Genomic DNA, 22,597 nt, shown 5'->3' with positions numbered 1-22,597 from the left:
GACTTTATTAACTGTCTTGGTATTTACTTTGAAAGCTGAAGTTCGCGATTATGGTAAGGGGCGTTACATTTCCGACGCGTGCTTGTGGTGTTCGGCCAATCACAATGCACTGGGTCAGCTGGCCAATCAGAGCAGACTGCGCTTGTCAAAGGAGGGGGCTTTGTTGAAAACTACGTGTTTGAGAGAGGCATAGAGGACCTACAATAATGTACAGTATTTGAAAAATAATGTGTTTTTTGAACATTAAAGCATGTCAACATATTCTGTTACACCAAATACACAAAAGAATTATCTTTAAAATAGCATCATATGACCCCTTTAAGTAACCTGTTGTAATACCCTTATTTCAGCACATCTTTGAAAACATCTTAGTCCACATGCACTTCAGGCACCTTAAAAGTTCAAATAAAAATGAAAACTGAAAAATGTCTTTTCAAACATGTATGATTTTTTTCTTCTTCTATGGACCATAGAAGAAGTTTGTTTTTTGGTGTCCATACAATGAATGTCAGTGGTCCAATCTTGTGGTTTTGGACCCCATTGACTTACATTCTTCACTATCTTCACTATTAATTTTTTTTAATCTTTCAAAATGTAATTGTGCACATATATTAATGTATTGGAAAAAAATAACATTAATCATTTTTTTTTTAGTGATGTTATAGTGGCACAGAATCTACGTACTTTGGCTTTAAAATGTAGAAAATAAGATCCATGATTATTGGGGAAAAACATTGGGACCTGCTCTTACCTTTCAATAGAAACAATAATTGCTCTTTTCTGCTAATTTCTTTCACTTCTAAAGCTCTTGTCACCTTTGGCTCCTTTTGAAGATGCTAATCACATTTCTGAAATTATTATTAAAGTATCACAGAGACTTTCAATTTACATGAAAATTAATCATTGCTCCCTTTGGAAATGCCCTCCACAATTAAAGATTCCTGAGCCTTTTATTAATGAGACTTATTGGCTCTGTCAGTCTGCGTGGAGAGACAAGAGCCCATAACGTATGTAAATCTGCTGTAGTGTTACGCAGCAAATCGCTGCAGACCTCCCATGACAACATAAGACAACACACAGTAAGTCAGGAAAAAGAGCCTCTCAGAATGACACATTAAGAGAAAGTCTATGCGTAAGTGCTGTGAGAATGAGACTGAAGGAGTGAATTTTACCTGTTGAATTGCTGCAGGGGACAAATAGTCTGTGATCCCTTTTCCAAGACCCACAGAAAGCACAATTGGAGTTTTGTGGCATTTAATCCCTGCTTATTCAAGGTTCAAGAAAACATACTGTGACATTCAGAACTTAAACCTCAAAACTTCAGCAAAATACTCTTTTGTGTCTGCAACTTTTTGATGTCAGAAATGTTAGTAAAGTTGAGTTTAAGCTTATTTTTTAACAATATCCCTGATCGTTTCAGTCTGATCTTAGCAGTTTGAAGGGCACACTGACAAGCATGTGGTGTTTGATGAATCTATCTTAGTGTAATGCAAGTTTAAGGCAGCAGATATGTTGTTCTTGTAGGATGGAGTGATTAAAACTATAGCAGATCTGACAGTGAAGCCGCAGATCATGAGTTAGTGCAGCAAAGCACTTACTTTACATGAACTCTTAAAGTCACAACAGCAAAAAAATGTTCAGTGTGAGTGTAAAATGCTTATGAAAACCTAAAATATGCCAGTAAATCAGATCTTCTTGCTTGCATTGAAGCTCGAAATGCTCTGCATCTCAAATCATGCAGGAGAACATGATCATTAGGTTTTGATCAAGTCAGCTCCAGTCTTGCTTTCATTACAGCAAAAATTAGCATTGTGAATGCAGAGTAGAAGTTCGCTGGTGCTCTCAGCCTTTCAGATGTTGAGCAGAACAGTAATAACTAGATGAGTAAATTTTGAAGACACACTTGTCTGAAAGTTTACAATAACTTAAAAAGCTTGAATTGTGAAGGTTTTTACTAAGAGAAGTCTGAGAAAGTCAGTGTTGCTAACATGTTTTAGCACATTGCTATTATGTTTTAACAAGTTGCTAGCATAATTCTAGCATGTTTTAACATGTCCTTAGCATGTTTTAGCACAATGCTAATGTGTTTTGCAAAGTTCTAGCATGTTATAGCAAGTTGTTAACATGTTACAAGCATGTTTAACACATTACGAGCATATTTAAACATTGTTCAAATGTTTCTAGTATGTTTTAATGTGTTTCTAACGTATTTAAAAACATTGCTAACATGTTTTTCCACGTGGCTAGCAAGTTTCTAGCATATTTAACATTGTTAGCATGTTTCCAGTTTGTTTTAACAATACTAACATGTTTTTACATGTTGTTAGCATGTTTTAGCAAGCATGATCCTAGTATGTTTTAGTATGTCGATAACATGTTGAGCATGTTTTAGCATGACATTGCTTATGTGTTTAGGGTTAACACATTGCTAACATTTGCAGAACATGTTTTAGCATGTTGCTAAGACTGATATTAAAACATGCTAAACATATTGTGAGCATTTTAAAATTTTCCCTGCATGTTTTAACGTGTTTCTAATATGTTTTAGCCTGTAGTTATTAACATGTTTAACATGTGGCTAACATATTTTAGTATGTTTCTAGCACATTTTAGCATGTTGTTAGGCTTATCTAGTGTATTGCAGACTGGTTGTTAGGCTTTGCTAGTGATATGACAGCTTAAATACTGTGAATGAATGAAAAACTGTGCGAATTTGGGCCTGTTTGGATGTCCAATATGGGAATTCTGTAAGTCAAGCCAACATAATGAGGGTTGATTTATGTTGTGTCCCACAGGATACAGGAGCTGAAAGATCTAGGAGAGCTCTCTCCACACTGGGACAACCTGCGGAAGGACGTGATCTCTCGCTACGACCAGATCATTAAAGAATACCAGGACACGTTGGCGGAGCTGGAGAAACTTACTGGTAAAGGCTTCAGATGCAATGAAGCATGATCTCTTTCTCACACACACATACAGCCTTTCTCATTTTGCATGCATGAGACTTTATCCAGTGCAAACAGTGTGACATCACACACAATCACACACAATTGATCAGCAGTGCGAGTTGTAAAAGCATTTTTTTGGCCAGCCGCATTCATGCAGAATTTCTTAGTTCATCAAATTTTCATATGCAGCTCACAGTTAGCTGTCACATTCAATGTGACTTTATACTCGCATGGTTGCACGTTTTAGAGGAACAAGCAGAGTATGCGCTTTTAAAGCTGCCTCTATTGCATTAGCCTGTATAAAGCTTGTTTACAGTAAATACATGTGTCGCTTTTAATAATAAGACGCACTGTAGCATTGCAATTGCATGCGTTGCCTGAAAACTAAACTTGAATTGACTGAAAAATTGATAAAAAAGTGCCAATTTTATGCTTCTGTTTAGAAGCACATAAGCCAAAATGACAAATAAGTCATTGCCGCAGTGCATTTTACAAAAGCGATGGCCATGTAAACGTTATACGTCTCTACCAGTTGACACATTGGTACTGTCGCGTGGTATATCCTGTCATCTCACCCCGCTCAAACATGATCCATATTGTTGGAGGAAAAATAAAATGGAGCACAAAATGTCAGTATTTGTCAGCCGTGTCGCACCTCACACCAAGCAAAAATAGTCATTGATGATCTTGCCCTTCTAATCAGGCGTGACGGGCCGAAAAAACTGATCTGCCTGATCGATGGACCCATTACTGAGGCTTATATTCAGGGATGAAATTGTGCAGGCTTGTGTTTTGTCAGCTGAGCGGTGTTGACGTGTCCGTCCATGGGCCTCTAATCTTGTTTGCTGAGTAGCAGACGCCCTGCTCCCTCACAGCCGTTCCCATTTTTCTTTTTTACTTGATACCAGGGCCTGATTTTTATTTTTTTTATAATCTGACTTGTTGTTCAGAAAACCACCTTAAAACGGGGTTTCTGTTCAGGAAACAAGTCTTAAAGGGGAAGTGTATTTTTGCTATAAGGTGCTGTAATATTAGCGAAATTTGACAGCAAAAAGTTCCATTGTTATTTGTCAATAGGGTAGCTATGTAGTAAATAGCGTTCACACAGAAAACACCATGCAGTTTTCTGTTTGTCAACATGGTGAATCCATGTGTCCAACATAAACATGTTGTGAAAACCATATGAGGATATACTTCGTTCTTGCACAAAATTCATGATTAAGTGTATTCCTATGGAAATTACTGGATTCCACCCATGAAAATATACCGAGCATCAGTAAATGGGTCTGCACCATCACATTTTTATTCAAATAATGAAGGTGCTGTACATTGAATTATGTATTCTATTGTAATTGTACAGTACTGTTGTATTTTGAACATGCAATTAATCGTTTTATTGTAAATGAAAAAATAAATCATTAAAGGGGTCATATGATGCTTTTTTAAAGATCATTATTTTGTGTATCGCATCATATGACCCCTTTAATTTCTCAAATCCATCAACACAGACGCTGCATGTTGCATCCACCATGTTTTCTCACACTTGGGGCTTAAAGAAATTTCCAAGTTTATTACTCGTAATTACAACTTTGTGGTGTCATTCTTGCGTTCAACTCAAAAATACAATCTTTCCAACGTAACTTTAATGCACCATTAGATTCTGATTAATAATGGGACTATTCACAGCAATCGATCTTTTGGTAATTGTCTTCCAATTTGTTGAAGGCCTAGAATTTCTTGTAGAAACAAGTTCAAGTTCTGAAAGCTGTAGTGGCTAATGCTAATGCCCCATAAAAATCACTTATTTCTGGAATGCTTAAATCAGTTGTCTCTTCTTTTTAGCATTTAGTTAGCCTACGTCACAGATGAACACAGTGAACCATGATTTGCTGTATGCTAATCGGCTGTAGGCGGCATTAGCATGGAGGACATTCTTGAGCGCATTTGACTGGACTAAAATCCATTTAGTGCAGCTTGTCATCAATGCTTTTGTGCTCTAAAATGCATGTATCTCTGCACACTAAACAATCTCAAATACACATGAACTAAAAGCCACATAACTCCAATTTGAATTTCTGAGGTGTTTTAGAGCATTTAGAGAGTGTTTTGCCATGCTGACAGTACAGTTAGCATGCTAAAACCTCTGCATCCCCTAATTCATCCTCCGTTAAAGCACTGCAGCTAAAATATTAAAGGGGTCCTATTATGCATTTTCACTTTTTCAACTTTAGTTAGTCTGTAATGTTGCTTGGACCCCTTTAAAGCTTAAAAACTAAATATTAAAATTAAAGCTTAAAAAAACAAAAAATATGCTAGAAAAACTAGTCAATGATATTAATGGACTAGCCGATTTCTGGACGCATTCCACCCGTTCTCCTGTCCTATGGGATGTTGTCATAATCCACTCACTGCAGTGCCACTGCAGAGTATTAATTATTGATATCTAATGTTATCACAAGGTTGGCAACATGTGGCTCCAGACAGTGTTTGGTTTCAGCCGGCGTTTCTCAAAAGGGCAGATCCGTTCTCCCGCCGCCCTCTTTACCTCAGGGCAGGTATTGCAGTCTTTTGGCTCTGGTCTAAAAAAAACAAAAAACAAAACAAAACAAGCTCTGTGGTGTTTTTTTCCCCTTTCGTTTAATTCATTTTTAATTAGACAAGGCTGACTCGGGGTACTTCAGAGTGTGTTAACTAATGAATTAATAATTTTGTGTTAGCATTGTTTGCAGCCGGTGGAATTAGAGGCACTGGGAGCTAATCCTGTTGTTTGTCAGTCCTCCAGCGGGATTGTTCGGCCCGGGGTGGAGAAACCCACATCCTCACCCCCACCGTCACAGAGAGCAAAGTAAGACAAATCCAAAGACTTCACTGAGCCACGGAATAAGTGAAGGGTAATTAAAATAAGTGAGGAATCTTCCAGGACTTTTCTTTAAAGCTGTTTTCTTTTCTTCACACTCTAAAAAATGCTGGGTTAAATACAACCCAGCATTGGGTCAAATATGGACAAACCCAGCGATTGTTTTTTTTGACCCAGCAGTTGGGTTAAATGTTTAACCCAACCTTCTGGGTAGTAACCCAAATAATGGGTCAAAACAACCCAATCGCTGGGTTTGTCCATATTTTACCCAACGCTAGGTTGTATTTAACCCAGCATTTTTTAGAGTGCAGTATTGACTCGCCCTCGTGTTACTGAAACTTGTAAAAAAAAAAATTGTAATAATAATAAAAAAACAACAACATAAAACATCACATGAAATTGTATATATTCATTACTGTTCAAAGGTTTTTCAAATAATTAAAAAAAAAACTTTTATTCATCAAGGATGCATTAAATTGGTCAATTGACAATAAAGACATTTATAATGTTAATTAAAAAATTAATTTTATATAATTTTTTTTTTACTTTCTATTGATCAAATAATCCTGAATAAAATGTCAAATATTTTTAAAAAAATATCAAGCAGTGCAACTGTTTTCAACATATATAATCTGATAATAATTTCTGATAATAATCAGAAATGTTTCTTGAGCAGCAGATCAGCATATTAGAATGATTTCTGAAGGATCATGTGGCACTGAAGACTGGAGTAATGATGCTGAAAATTCAGCTTTGATCACAGGAATAAATTGCATTTTAATTTATATTCAAATATTTTAAATTGTAATAATATTTCACAATATTACTTTTTTTTTACTGTATTTTTGATCTTATAAAAGCAGCCTTGGTGAGCAGAATACATTTCTTTCAAAAACATTACAAAAAGTCTAACTGACCTCAAACTTTTGAACAGTAGAACACTTTTTTGAACACTTTTTAACAGTTTTATGTGATAATCAAAGCTTTGACTCAAGTGTAGATTCAAAAATGGCACATTTGGTAGGTTTGATGTTATTAATGCTAAAGGAATGTGAAATTTTCTGTCACTTACAAACTGAATTTTATAATAATAATAATAATTTGTTACATTTATATAGCGCTTTTCTGGGTACTCAAAGCACTTTTCATGAAAGCGGGGGAATCTCCTCCACCACCACCAGTGTGCAACATCCACCTGGATGAATTTTAATATTTTTTCACTCAAAGCTGTCGTACGACTCCAAAAGACGAGTCACATTGCTTGAGTCGCATGGACTGCTTTGATACTTTTATGGTGTTTTTGATTGCCATTGGACACTATTGTTTTAGGGAAAAGAAGACAGTTTGGACATTCTGCTAAACATCTCCTTTGGTGTGCCATGGCAGAAAGTAACTCAAAAGGGTTTTGTAACAACATCAGGGTGAGTAAATTGACAGAAATCACATTTATAGCAAGACTAGTTGCTCTTTGTTGGCTGTAGATCTCACGTAAGCATAAAAACAGTTTATTAAGCCTCAGACGGTGATTTGTTCCCCAGAACCATTGCAAAACCACAGACAGTCTGCGCTATACAAGCCTGCAGGCCGCAGACACCTACTCCTGCTGCTGCTGCCCAGGGACTTTGGTGCCTGTTTAACGGGAGGCAAACCTTGAAAACGCTTGGCACAAGAGACCTTCAGCCAAGCTGAATCAGTTAGAGGCTTCTGTGCCAATAGCTAGCTGTGCCTTCTAGGCTCTATGGTGGGCCTGGAACTTTCTTCTCAATATTTCTGAGAAGGGCGTTTAATGGAAGCAGGGAAACATGCACGATGCTCCTGTTCAAGTACACTCGTCTCTGACTGGAGATCGCATTGAACTCTCATCATTATGCGCTTCTGTAGCCGAGAAGGAGATCTTATGAGAGAAAAACAGTCAGAGGGACAGAAATAATGAGACTGCTGGCTTTTTTATGGAAAAGAGACAAAGTGCATAGCTGACAAATGGACATAAACCTTTTTTTCGAGGTAGTTCATTGATGCATTTCTTTTCCACTACTTTTAATCACTTTTTGCCTCGACTAGTTCTTTAGTCCTGCAGTGTGACAGATTATTTTGAAGGCTTGTAGTCTCACACCGCAGGATATTTTTAGGTATTCAGCTGTTATTCACTGGATTATCCATATATTGCATCCACACAAATCAATAAAGTGTTTACTTATTATATTTATTAATGCTGAAGATCCCTATTTTGTATTATGTGGAGGTGATGCACTGAATAAATTAACATGGAATTAGTTAAATAATTATAACAAAGTAAAAAGTAGTAATGAAATGAGTGGAAGGTAAAACTCATAGTACTGACAAGCTTAACAACCACTACGTCTTAATTGCTCTACTTTACTGTATTTTAAGTCGGTGCATATAAGCCTCCATCTTGGCTTGCCTTTGGCCTGTGATAACAATCAAAATAAATAAATAAAATGAAGTGCAATTTAATCATAAGGAGCAACTTTCTTGGTATGTTCATTCATTCATTATGGGATAGCAAAGTGTCCAATGTGTTATTCGTCTACTGCATCTTAAATATTACATATTTTACCCACTCATTACACATACTGCTTTTTTAACTTGGATACTTGTGACAAAATGAATTTTATGATTGGTAACAAACAGTAAAGACTTTTTTCTTTTTTTTTTTACATTTTTAAACACATTTATGTATGTGTAAACACGCAATTATGTATATCTCTTATGAACATCGACCCTAATTAGATAATGTCAGTATTTTAAAATAGTATTTCTGTTTACATTGTTCATATTGATATGTTTCTGTATTTCATGATTTGTAGGGCATTATAAGAACGGTCACCTGACAGGATGATTTCCGTATTTTGAAAATGAATAATTTCATATCTTGAAATTTGAAAACATTGTTTGAAAAGATTTATGAACTTTATGATTCTTAATGTAGTTTATCCAATCAGAATTAAAAGTCATATCTATTCGTTTGTTTTTGATTATTATATAATATGTGATGTATCATTAATTTATGAATATTATTTTCTGGTTTGCATTCCTCAGGTTGCAAAAACAAAAAAAACACAAAACAAATAACATGAAGTATCTTTTGTTTGTAAAGTACTGGATTCTATACCCCGATCTCATGGAAAAATATTTTTACAATTAAAAAAAAAGTATTTTACAAGATGCCGATTTCGTGTGAATTCATATGATGTGAATCTTATGTAAACATTTGATTTTTATTAAAAAAATTAAGTATGAAGGACCAACCCTAACCCTAATTAGCCACCAACTCGCCTAAACATAAAATAGCACACAAAAAAAAATCCAGCAAAAAATACTATTGTGATATATACTGTTACTGTGATGTAGCCTATAAAATAAGGTTTTAGTCATAGTGTCCTCTTCTAAAACCAGTGGTCAGTTTTGCTGGGGTTTCTCTGGGCTGGGCAGGTTTCGGTGTGGGCAGATGGTGTGTGTGATGGGGCTAATTCCTCCTCCACGCCTGGCTGGCCCGTGTCCCAGGAGAGAGCACATCTGTCTGACTGACAGCGCTGCCACACGGAGCACACGTGCAAATAACACTAAACTATCCACCAAAGACTTCACTGAGCCACGGAATAAGTGAAGGGTAATTAAAATAAGTGAGGAATCTTCCAGGACTTTTCTTTAAAGCTGTTTTCTTTTCTTCACACTCTAAAAAATGCTGGGTTAAATACAACCCAGCATTTTTTAGAGTGCAGTATTGACTCGCCCTCGTGTTACTGAAACTTGTAAAAAAAAAATTGTAATAATAATAAAAAAACAACAACATAAAACATCACATGAAATTGTATATATTCATTACTGTTCAAAGGTTTTTCAAATAATTAAAAAAAAAACTTTTATTCATCAAGGATGCATTAAATTGGTCAATTGACAATAAAGACATTTATAATGTTAATTAAAAAATTAATTTTATATAATTTTTTTTTTTACTTTCTATTGATCAAATAATCCTGAATAAAATGTCAAATATTTTTAAAAAAATATCAAGCAGTGCAACTGTTTTCAACATATATAATCTGATAATAATTTCTGATAATAATCAGAAATGTTTCTTGAGCAGCAGATCAGCATATTAGAATGATTTCTGAAGGATCATGTGGCACTGAAGACTGGAGTAATGATGCTGAAAATTCAGCTTTGATCACAGGAATAAATTGCATTTTAATTTATATTCAAATATTTTAAATTGTAATAATATTTCACAATATTACTTTTTTTTTTTTTGTGTTAGCATTGTTTGCAGCCGGTGGAATTAGAGGCACTGGGAGCTAATCCTGTTGTTTGTCAGTCCTCCAGCGGGATTGTTCGGCCCGGGGTGGAGAAACCCACATCCTCACCCCCACCGTCACAGAGAGCAAAGTAAGACAAATCCAAAGACTTCACTGAGCCACGGAATAAGTGAAGGGTAATTAAAATAAGTGAGGAATCTTCCAGGACTTTTCTTTAAAGCTGTTTTCTTTTCTTCACACTCTAAAAAATGCTGGGTTAAATACAACCCAGCATTGGGTCAAATATGGACAAACCCAGCGATTGTTTTTTTTGACCCAGCAGTTGGGTTAAATGTTTAACCCAACCTTCTGGGTAGTAACCCAAATACTGGGTCAAAACAACCCAATCGCTGGGTTTGTCCATATTTTACCCAACGCTAGGTTGTATTTAACCCAGCATTTTTTAGAGTGCAGTATTGACTCGCCCTCGTGTTACTGAAACTTGTAAAAAAAAAAATTGTAATAATAATAAAAAAACAACAACATAAAACATCACATGAAATTGTATATATTCATTACTGTTCAAAGGTTTTTCAAATAATTAAAAAAAAAACTTTTATTCATCAAGGATGCATTAAATTGGTCAATTGACAATAAAGACATTTATAATGTTAATTAAAAAATTAATTTTATATAATTTTTTTTTTTACTTTCTATTGATCAAATAATCCTGAATAAAATGTCAAATATTTTTAAAAAAATATCAAGCAGTGCAACTGTTTTCAACATATATAATCTGATAATAATTTCTGATAATAATCAGAAATGTTTCTTGAGCAGCAGATCAGCATATTAGAATGATTTCTGAAGGATCATGTGGCACTGAAGACTGGAGTAATGATGCTGAAAATTCAGCTTTGATCACAGGAATAAATTGCATTTTAATTTATATTCAAATATTTTAAATTGTAATAATATTTCACAATATTACTTTTTTTTTACTGTATTTTTGATCTTATAAAAGCAGCCTTGGTGAGCAGAATACATTTCTTTCAAAAACATTACAAAAAGTCTAACTGACCTCAAACTTTTGAACAGTAGAACACTTTTTTGAACACTTTTTAACAGTTTTATGTGATAATCAAAGCTTTGACTCAAGTGTAGATTCAAAAATGGCACATTTGGTAGGTTTGATGTTATTAATGCTAAAGGAATGTGAAATTTTCTGTCACTTACAAACTGAATTTTATAATAATAATAATAATTTGTTACATTTATATAGCGCTTTTCTGGGTACTCAAAGCACTTTTCATGAAAGCGGGGGAATCTCCTCCACCACCACCAGTGTGCAACATCCACCTGGATGAATTTTAATATTTTTTCACTCAAAGCTGTCGTACGACTCCAAAAGACGAGTCACATTGCTTGAGTCGCATGGACTGCTTTGATACTTTTATGGTGTTTTTGATTGCCATTGGACACTATTGTTTTAGGGAAAAGAAGACAGTTTGGACATTCTGCTAAACATCTCCTTTGGTGTGCCATGGCAGAAAGTAACTCAAAAGGGTTTTGTAACAACATCAGGGTGAGTAAATTGACAGAAATCACATTTATAGCAAGACTAGTTGCTCTTTGTTGGCTGTAGATCTCACGTAAGCATAAAAACAGTTTATTAAGCCTCAGACGGTGATTTGTTCCCCAGAACCATTGCAAAACCACAGACAGTCTGCGCTATACAAGCCTGCAGGCCGCAGACACCTACTCCTGCTGCTGCTGCCCAGGGACTTTGGTGCCTGTTTAACGGGAGGCAAACCTTGAAAACGCTTGGCACAAGAGACCTTCAGCCAAGCTGAATCAGTTAGAGGCTTCTGTGCCAATAGCTAGCTGTGCCTTCTAGGCTCTATGGTGGGCCTGGAACTTTCTTCTCAATATTTCTGAGAAGGGCGTTTAATGGAAGCAGGGAAACATGCACGATGCTCCTGTTCAAGTACACTCGTCTCTGACTGGAGATCGCATTGAACTCTCATCATTATGCGCTTCTGTAGCCGAGAAGGAGATCTTATGAGAGAAAAACAGTCAGAGGGACAGAAATAATGAGACTGCTGGCTTTTTTATGGAAAAGAGACAAAGTGCATAGCTGACAAATGGACATAAACCTTTTTTTCGAGGTAGTTCATTGATGCATTTCTTTTCCACTACTTTTAATCACTTTTTGCCTCGACTAGTTCTTTAGTCCTGCAGTGTGACAGATTATTTTGAAGGCTTGTAGTCTCACACCGCAGGATATTTTTAGGTATTCAGCTGTTATTCACTGGATTATCCATATATTGCATCCACACAAATCAATAAAGTGTTTACTTATTATATTTATTAATGCTGAAGATCCCTATTTTGTATTATGTGGAGGTGATGCACTGAATAAATTAACATGGAATTAGTTAAATAATTATAACAAAGTAAAAAGTAGTAATGAAATGAGTGGAAGGTAAAACTCATAGTACTGACAAGCTTAACAACCACTACGTCTTAATTGCTCTACTTTACTGTATTTTAAGTCGGTGCATATAAGCCTCCATCTTGGCTTGCCTTTGGCCTGTGATAACAATCAAAATAAATAAATAAAATGAAGTGCAATTTAATCATAAGGAGCAACTTTCTTGGTATGTTCATTCATTCATTATGGGATAGCAAAGTGTCCAATGTGTTATTCGTCTACTGCATCTTAAATATTACATATTTTACCCACTCATTACACATACTGCTTTTTTAACTTGGATACTTGTGACAAAATGAATTTTATGATTGGTAACAAACAGTAAAGACTTTTTTCTTTTTTTTTTTACATTTTTAAACACATTTATGTATGTGTAAACACGCAATTATGTATATCTCTTATGAACATCGACCCTAATTAGATAATGTCAGTATTTTAAAATAGTATTTCTGTTTACATTGTTCATATTGATATGTTTCTGTATTTCATGATTTGTAGGGCATTATAAGAACGGTCACCTGACAGGATGATTTCCGTATTTTGAAAATGAATAATTTCATATCTTGAAATTTGAAAACATTGTTTGAAAAGATTTATGAACTTTATGATTCTTAATGTAGTTTATCCAATCAGAATTAAAAGTCATATCTATTCGTTTGTTTTTGATTATTATATAATATGTGATGTATCATTAATTTATGAATATTATTTTCTGGTTTGCATTCCTCAGGTTGCAAAAACAAAAAAAACACAAAACAAATAACATGAAGTATCTTTTGTTTGTAAAGTACTGGATTCTATACCCCGATCTCATGGAAAAATATTTTTACAATTAAAAAAAAAGTATTTTACAAGATGCCGATTTCGTGTGAATTCATATGATGTGAATCTTATGTAAACATTTGATTTTTATTAAAAAAATTAAGTATGAAGGACCAACCCTAACCCTAATTAGCCACCAACTCGCCTAAACATAAAATAGCACACAAAAAAAAATCCAGCAAAAAATACTATTGTGATATATACTGTTACTGTGATGTAGCCTATAAAATAAGGTTTTAGTCATAGTGTCCTCTTCTAAAACCAGTGGTCAGTTTTGCTGGGGTTTCTCTGGGCTGGGCAGGTTTCGGTGTGGGCAGATGGTGTGTGTGATGGGGCTAATTCCTCCTCCACGCCTGGCTGGCCCGTGTCCCAGGAGAGAGCACATCTGTCTGACTGACAGCGCTGCCACACGGAGCACACGTGCAAATAACACTAAACTATCCAGAAGTGCTCAGCATGAGTGACGCTTAAAGATGCACTCAGTCATTCTGTTCTTATTAAAAACTTGTACCCAGAGACTGAGGAGTGCTTTTGATATCTAATCATCTGATCTATGGAATCAGAGCAGTACTTATCTGGATTTTAATTAAGGTGATTGCATTAAACGTATAAAAGTTACACTAAATAAAATTATAGAAAACACTAATTTGATTCCTGATGTGTTTTTTTTTTAATATACATGTCAATTTTATTTTCTTAATTAGAGTGATTGCATGAAACTTTTGTTAAAATTTGAACCAAATATAACTATATAAAGCACACTAATTTGGGTTCATGCAGTATTTTTTTAGTACCGATGTTTTCCTGTGCCCATGAGTGCTGTGGAGGTGAATTTATGCCTTGTTAAATGTTTCAGCATCTACATTTTCAACTTAACAAGGGTCAAACTTACAGCAGTGATAAAAATGTTTAAAAGTCATGTTTCAGTGTGGATGCTGCTCTTTATTTCTTTACTTTCCTCATCCTCAGTATGTTTTGTTATAAATAAAAAGGGCATTTTGTAGAGGTATTGGCAGGTCTGATCTATATTTGAGTGATATTGAGCAGTATCTGAGCTGTGTGAGCAGCAGCGGTGGTGTATTGGGATGTTCGGTGGGCTATACAACCTTTCATTAATGTTTATATGCTTTTAAAGCACAGAGCCTTTGAGTCTGATCAGCACTTCACTTCTTCAAAAGAGTTCATTTGTGCTTTTGGTGTCGAGTGAGAATTTGATATTTTGTTTAAAAAAAAAAAAAAACGATATGTTGTGTCATGCAATAGAAAACTATTATCAAAGTGAACCCTATTTTAAGACCATCCTTTTTTTTTTGCATTGTGACATTGTTTTCATGACAATATTCCTCAGTTTATTTATTTGTTTGTTTGTTTTTATTTTTAAATTGTAAAGTGTTTATAAACACTTTATATTTCAGTTTTGCGCCATTACTTTATTACAGTAATGCAAATCACCATTGAGAATAATAATATGAATTTTGCGGGGTGAAATATACTTAATTATTGATTATGTTTTGGATCTAGTGAAAACAAAACCTTTTATCAAAATGAAGCCTATTGAGACCATGAATTTTTCCGTAGTGGCATTGTTTTCATTTTTAGTTTCCCCCAAAATTATATTTCTTTGTTTTTGTTTAGGAAATGTTTATTGCTTACTTTTAAAAACTGCATGTAAAGTATTAATGCATAGTAGTTTTGTTGTACTGTTGTACAGTATAGACATTTTAGTATTTTTTGTATAGTAGAATAATAATATAAAGCTTTACTTTTATTTATTTATTGTTAGTGACTGAGAATGACCAGTGAGAATAATAATATAATAGTATGAATTTTGAGTGGAAATTAATCTTTAAAAAAAAACATGCAAAATGCAATATTTATTTTTGTAGCTTTCTTTTATTTTATGAAGCCAGTGTTATTTAGCGTATCATTTATTTATCTATTTGTTGTTAGTTTATTTCTATTCTTTCTTTGTCTGCTGACAACACAACTGGTCAGATAATTAGTTAGTTTTGAAAGTTCTTAAGAGCGCTGATAACATTTGAAAGAGTCTCTGTTGGCTATATTTGCATATATTACACTGAAGCGATCAAAAGCCTGCCGTGTGTCGCTGGGCGATATTTGCTTCACCATAGGGGCTTACAGTATCCGTTTCTGAAGATTTTAATTGGGTTGCTTTTGTACAAGGCAGGTGGTGCTTAATTTGAGCAAAACCCTGTGCTTGGTAGATTTGAGAATAAATGAGCTGGTATTTGGGAGAGTGAAATTTGTAATCAGATTGCGGTGTTTATATGCAGCTCTGAGCGGTCATTATTACAGCACGAGTCACTCAAGGTCATCCATGATTTCTTTTATCCTTTATTAGGCCTGTATGAAAGACATTACCTTCACACGTTTAAATCAAAGGCCTTGCGTGAAGGCTCTTTGTTTTGGCTCTCACCTTCAATTGATGTTTAATTGCCTTCTTTTTATTCATTTAATCAGACTGATGTTGAATTCGTTTGATCAAGTCGTGGCTTTGTACTCGAATGCGTTCAAACTGGCCGCTATAATGCTTCGCAACCAACACATTCAAGTCAGAATAATAGTAAAGGGTTGTATTTGCATGAGGCTGTAATTCAATAGAAGCAGATGGCAGAGCACCCGCTGTGTGTTTGCGCTCTTCTGTCTGTTTGTGTGTTTGTTTGTTTTCTTGAACGAGGACTAAAGCAGATTATATATAAACGCTTGGCTTTTGGTGATCTTTCCCAGGCCCGTTGTTCAAGCCCAGCTGCAGCAAAGGCCAGAAATATCTGGAGTTCATTCCCATCAACCTGCACACACAGAGAATGCGGGTGACGTGTCCAAGGAAAACAGGTGCGTCTCATGCATGTCCTTATTCCCTCTGTTTACTATCTCTGGCTGGCTTTGGAATTGAATACTAGCGTACTGCCTATAAATAAAACAATATATAAAACGGTGTGCCTTATTCCATAATAAATATTTGAAAATGCTACTTTTGTTGTACAAATTTATTTCAGAGAGCTATCTAATGAACTTAAAACTTAATTGTCTTAGAAATAAAAATATGAATAATTATATTTTTGTATTAATATGCAAGTTTTATATTAATATATATATAGAGAGAGAGAGAGCATTGCATTGTGTGATACAATATGTAATGTATACTACACAAAATGGTAAATGCAGGTATGCTGTGCCTTTTATTTATACTATATATTGAAATAGTAGTAATAGTAATATGGTATTTACTTATGTTTTTATTTATTGTTTAAATTGTTAAGTATTTACATTAGTACATTTTTTTTTATTGTGTATTACAATACTATGAATGAATGTAGAGATAATTTAATATTATGCATTTTGATTGGAAATTTACTTTATAATCATGATACATTTTCAAAAATGCAATTGTCATGCAAATTTATTTCAGTCATCTAATGAACTAAATGATCTTACAAAAAATATTAGTCATTTTTTTATCAATATATTTTATTAATATTATTTATAATTTATATTTGTAAAAATTTCAGTTTAAATGTCAATAATGTCAATAATGTACGATCAAATTGAGAGCATTGCATTGTGGGATATGGTATGCAGTGTCATATATATATATATATATATATACAGTACATGCATGCTCTATACATGCTATACTGAAGTAGTAGATAAAGTAGTATGCTATTTATTTTCTTGTGTGTTTGTTTATTGTTTAAATTGGAAATTATTTGTTCTACTTCAAATAAAAAACATTTTAGTTTTTTGTAACAGGAAAAAACGGTTTATTACAGTAATGAGAATGACTGTAGAGAAAATAAAGTAATATACATTTTGGAAATATAATTTATCATGACACAATTTCAAAAATGCAATAATTATCTTTGTAGCAGCCAGCATTATTTATTCATTCATCTATTTATTTAATTGTATTTTTTATTGTTAGTTTATCTTATTTCTTTGTCTGCGCACAACACTACTGGACAGATAATTAGTTTAGTTTGAAACTTCTTAAGAGCACTGATAACATTTCAAAGAGCCTTTCTCTTCTACATTTGCTTGCAGTATATTACATTGAAGGGATCAAAGGAATGCTATGTATATATTATATGTCGTGTATATGAATTGTTAAATGCAGGTATGCAGTGCCTACTGTGCACAGTATACTATATACTGCAGTACTAGTTAAAGAGGTCATGAATTGAGAAATCAACTTTTACTGGAGCTTTTGATATATAAGAGGTCATCGTACTAAAATAATATCCTGTAAGTTTCAGAACTGAAAACGTCCTTGTTACTGATATAAAAGCTTTTATTGACACCAGGCCCAGCGAACGCCAGATCCTGGAATGTGCCTACCGGTTAAACTCCGCCTCCACAGAAGAATATCAATGGCCAATTCTGTAGCCCCGCCCACTGATTCGCACATGACATAGTAGGGAAATAACGTAAGTGGCGCTAAACCGGATCGAGCAACCAAGCAATAAACATGCCGTGGAAGAACGCAAAATATTACGCGGTGCCTGGTTGTGACACAGTCGCTGCATAACCTTCCTTTGGATTCAAATATTAGGAATGCGTGGTTGAACTTTATTTTAAATAAGTTTCAGCTCACGCTAGTAAAACATTGAGCGTTTGTCCGCTTCATTTCACCGCGGATTCCTTTGGTCAAGACACAGGTCGCTGCTGGATTTGCAGAGAGACTGAGATTAAAAAGCAATGCTGTGCGTCTATATTGCACAGCATTATAGACGCACAGCCTCTATAATGGATCCAACAGGAATGGCGCAGCACATTATTAAAAAAAATATTTGTACTATGTGTCACTATTGCATTGTTAGAGATCGCGTGATATGTCCTGATTATGTGTACGGGTCTAACTAAAGTCACAGAAGGCTCCAACTATAAAGGACGCAGCTTGTCAAACAGACACAGAGAGTTAGTTTACTATGCAAAACTGTTATCCAATCAGAGCAGTGGGCGTTTACTTCCAAGTCTTCAATGCGGCACGCCCATAAAAACAGCTTTTCTCGACCCGGCCCCAAAACCAGGGTAGAAAATAGCCTATTACTTATTGATTTTGATATTTTTGAATGTAAAAACCACGCGAACTCCATAAGTGGACCTCAAACAACAGTATAAGATAATGAAAAAAAGTAAGTTCATGACCCCTTTAAAGTAATATGATTCTGCACAGCATCTCTCTTTCACCTTCTCTGGGTCTCTTTCTCTCTCTGTGTAGCATGTGTCCGGCTGGTGTGGGAAGCAGTGCATGGTGGTCTCAAAGATCAGTACAGCACCCTATTAGCAAAGTGCATTTGGCCCAGCCACCCTCTGATGCTCTGTTTCACACATGCGTCCCGGTGGCAGGTGGCGCTGCAGTCAGTAAGGGGTCAGCAGGGAGAAGTTGACAGGTGCAGACATGCACTGAGATGACTAAATGAGGATATGACAGCACAGCAGGACACTCACTCCTGATTGGTCAAGATGCATGTCAAAATAACAGATTCACAGCAACTGTGAAGCCCTTCAAAAATCTGTTTTAAATATCACTTTAAAACCACTCATTGTTTGTAGTCACTAATTGATTTAAAATGCAAAAAAGTTTACAATTTTAAAGCTGTTCAAAAGCTTGGGGTTGGTAAGAATTAGTTTTTAGTTTTTTTGAAAGAAATCTATATTGTTCACCAAAGCATTTATTTGTTCAAAATACAGTAAAAACAGAAATATTGTGAAATATTATTAATAACTCTTTTCTATTTGAATATAATGTAAAATATAATTTATTCCTGTGATCAAAGCTGAATTTTCAGCATCATTCCTCCAGTCTTCAGTGTCACATGATCCTTCAGAAATCATTCTAATATGCTGATTTGCTGCTCAAGAAACATTTCTTATAAATGTTGAACAGTTATGCTGTTTACTATTTTTGTATACTTTTGGATAGTATTTACATTTATGTATTTTTTTGTTATCTTTTGACACTTTTTTCAGGATTCATTGATGAATATGAAGGTCAAAAGAACAGTATTTATTTGAAATAGAAAGTGTTTGTAATCATGTAAAAGCCTTTACTGCCACTTTTGAGTAATTTAATGTGTCCTTGCTGAATTAAAATATTATTAAAAAATAATCAGTCAATCAATCAATCAGTCTTACAGACCCCAGACTTTTGAACAATAGTTTTTACAAAGTAGCAATATATAATATAATATTTTACATACATAATTTATTTTGCTTTAAAGAAACAAAAGCAATTGATTGCTAATTATTATATACATGTACAGAGGAATGTCATTTGAAATTCACAAAACTTGCATCTTCATCATGACAGAGAGTCTGGTATAGAACAGTTGAATGACAGAGTGAGAGTTTAAAAGCCAGACGTCGTCTCCCGAGTTCATGTTGTTAATGCTGCTCCGTCTTTAAGCACGCTGCCCAAACACAATTTCCAAGAAGGCGCTTTAGTTTTTAGCCTCAGACAGACGTCCTGAGGTGACAGTAGTGGACAGCACTTTTCAGACTGCATTTGCTTGTTACTAACAAAATGCCATGGATATTTTTCTTTTTTGCCTGATGGTGAAAAGCCACTTACAGCTGCTTTTAAGTCCCATAACATGTCAAATATTTTGAGCTGTAGTTTTTTTTTTTTTTAGAAATATGGAAGTGTTTTCTAATCTTTCTAAGCCTATTCACACATTCATTTCTTATTGGATATCCTTCACTCTTAAAAATAAAGGTTCTTTATTGGCATCAATGGTTCCATGAGGGAACTATTAGTAAGTTTTTTTGGAACTATTTTTAAGAATGTATTTCACATCAACATGCCACATTGTAGAAAAGTATCGCAGTGACATAAACTAGAGCTGTCAGTCAAATTAAAATGGTTAATCTAATTAATTACATGTTATTATGAATTATATAAACAAATTGATAACACTTTAGTTTAGGGACCAATTCTCACTATTAACTAGTTGCTTATTAGCATGTATATTACTAGCATATTGGCTGTTTATTAGTACTTATAAAACACATATTAATGCCTTATTCTGCATGACCATATTCTAGATGCCATACCTAAACTTAACAACTACCTTACTAACTATTAATAAGCAGCAAATTAGGAGTTTATTGAGGCAAAAGTCATAGTTAATAGTTAATAGTGATAATTGGTCCCTAAACTAAAGTGTGATCAATAAATTAATAAAACTAATTGCAATAATCACTGACAAAATCCCCAAAATAGGAATTATTCTTAAACGTGTAAAGATTCGTGTACATTGCGCCAGACAAAAGTATTGAATTGATATTATGAAAAGTGATTTTAGGTGTTTTATTTTCATGTTGCATGCTGCCTCCATCTTTTTTTTGTAATTGTTGTTTCTTAAAGGCACAGTTCACCCAAAAATTTAATTCAGTCATCCTTTACTCAACCCCATGTCGTTCCTAACCAGAATTGCTTTCTTCTATTGAATGCAAAATGTGTGTTTTAAAGGGTTAGTTCACCCAAAAATGAAAGTTCTGTCATTAATTAATTACTATGTCACTTTGGTACGTTCACGAGAGTATCATGACGCGAGCGTGTGGAGGCGCTGACCCAGATCCGACATAATTACGTCATCACGCCGGATCTGGGTCAGCGCCGCCACACGCTCACGTCATGATACTGTCGTGAACGCGCGTCCAAAGTGACGCAGTATAGACGAAAATGTGGAATAAAGTCGTTATTTTTGTTTTCTTTGCACAAATAAGTATTCTCGTAGCTTCGTAACTTTACAGTTGAACCAGTGATGTCACACGGACTACTTTGTCGATCATCTTGGTACTTTTCTGGACCTTGAACGTGGTAGTTACCTTGCTGTCTATGGGAGGGTCAGAGAGCCCTCAGATTTCATCAAAAATATCTTAAATTGTGTTCCCGAAGATGAACGAAGGTCTTACGGGTTTCGAACAACATGAGGGAGTAATTAATGACAGAATTTTCATTTTTGGGTGAACTAACCCTTTAAGAACGTTGGCGACCAAACAGTTCCCATTGGCTTCCATTGTGTTTTTGTCCATACCAACATGGTCAAACAACATGAGTAAATGATGACAGAATTTTCATTTTTTAGTGGACTATCCCTTTAATGGGCCTAATTGTTTATATATTTTCGTACAATATAGAATTAAAATTACCTTGCATTAAATTACCTTGTTAAATTGACAGCCCTACTACATTTCTTAACCTCTGCAAACAATTCATCTCCGCCATGGAGATACACAGGTGCCTGAGCCCCTCGGATCAGAGCCTCCGTTTATAGAGACTGCAGGAGCTTGCACAAATCACCTCCAAATTGGGCCATGCGTGACGGATGATCCTGACCCATATATATGCCACTGTATTCATCGTGTGGGTACACTGTTGTGAAACAGCCAATTAGATGCTCCGGAAGCGGCCGGGGAGAGCCGAGAGCACGAGGGTGGGATGGAAGTCGTTGCACGAGAACCTCATTGTCATTTGCGGAGGAACGAAGCGGCCGTAGCGCAGGCGGGTGTCATGATCCCAGTGCTCAGGGGTCAGAGCGTTTGAAGGGGCTTGGATCATTATTTGCCATTTAATGTGTTGCACTCACTTCCCACTGAGCCGATTGGCTGACCTTGCATATATCTAACAGAAATACTGCAGATGCAGTATGTGACCTCCACAGTGAAGAGATTTCCCATTTTCTCCATAAGCAGCTTAGGAATCGAGGTGAAATCATGAAAATGGGCCCCAATTGATAAAACATCCATATAGCCATTGCAAATAACATGTGTAAATCATTGTGTCGCCACTTTCTTTCTGTGTGTATTGGGGAATAAATGTCAGGAGGTTGTGATATTTATTAATATTCTCCACCGCAGCACGTTAAGGCTCTAAGCGACCATTTATATTGCTTATAGGACACATTGGCCCTCCAAAGTAAAGAGTTTTAAGCCTTGAAACAAAACTACCAGATCTGAATGAATCTCGTTCCTTTGTCAGAAAACACCATTTGAACAGTTTCACACACACACACAAGCATTTTGCAACCACAAATTTTATTGGTTATAAATAATATACAAGAAGGAATATACAGTTATTGGCACATTTATACAGTCACTGATTGTATTCCTATAGATAGATAGATAGATAGATAGATAGATAGATAGATAGATAGATAGATAGATAGATAGATAGATAGATAGATAGATAGATAGA

General features: G+C 35.0%; 1 protein-coding gene across 1 annotated transcript in view; it reads left to right on the top strand.

Moving 5' to 3' along the window:
* The window catches only part of LOC107594345 (type II inositol 3,4-bisphosphate 4-phosphatase-like), a 117,705-nt gene that overhangs the window by 47,795 nt on the left and 47,313 nt on the right, over window positions 1-22,597 (top strand). Inside the window, exons 7-8 of the mRNA XM_016284357.1 lie at window positions 2,796-2,926; window positions 16,126-16,230. Coding sequence (XP_016139843.1) covers window positions 2,796-2,926; window positions 16,126-16,230 — 236 coding nt within the window. The remainder of the gene's footprint in view (window positions 1-2,795; window positions 2,927-16,125; window positions 16,231-22,597) is intronic.

Source organism: Sinocyclocheilus grahami, unplaced genomic scaffold (genome assembly GCF_001515645.1).
Source record: "Sinocyclocheilus grahami isolate Dianchi unplaced genomic scaffold, SAMN03320097.WGS_v1.1 scaffold181.1, whole genome shotgun sequence".
Taxonomy (NCBI): Eukaryota; Metazoa; Chordata; class Actinopteri; order Cypriniformes; family Cyprinidae; genus Sinocyclocheilus; species Sinocyclocheilus grahami.
This window is presented reverse-complemented; position numbering and strand designations above follow the sequence as displayed.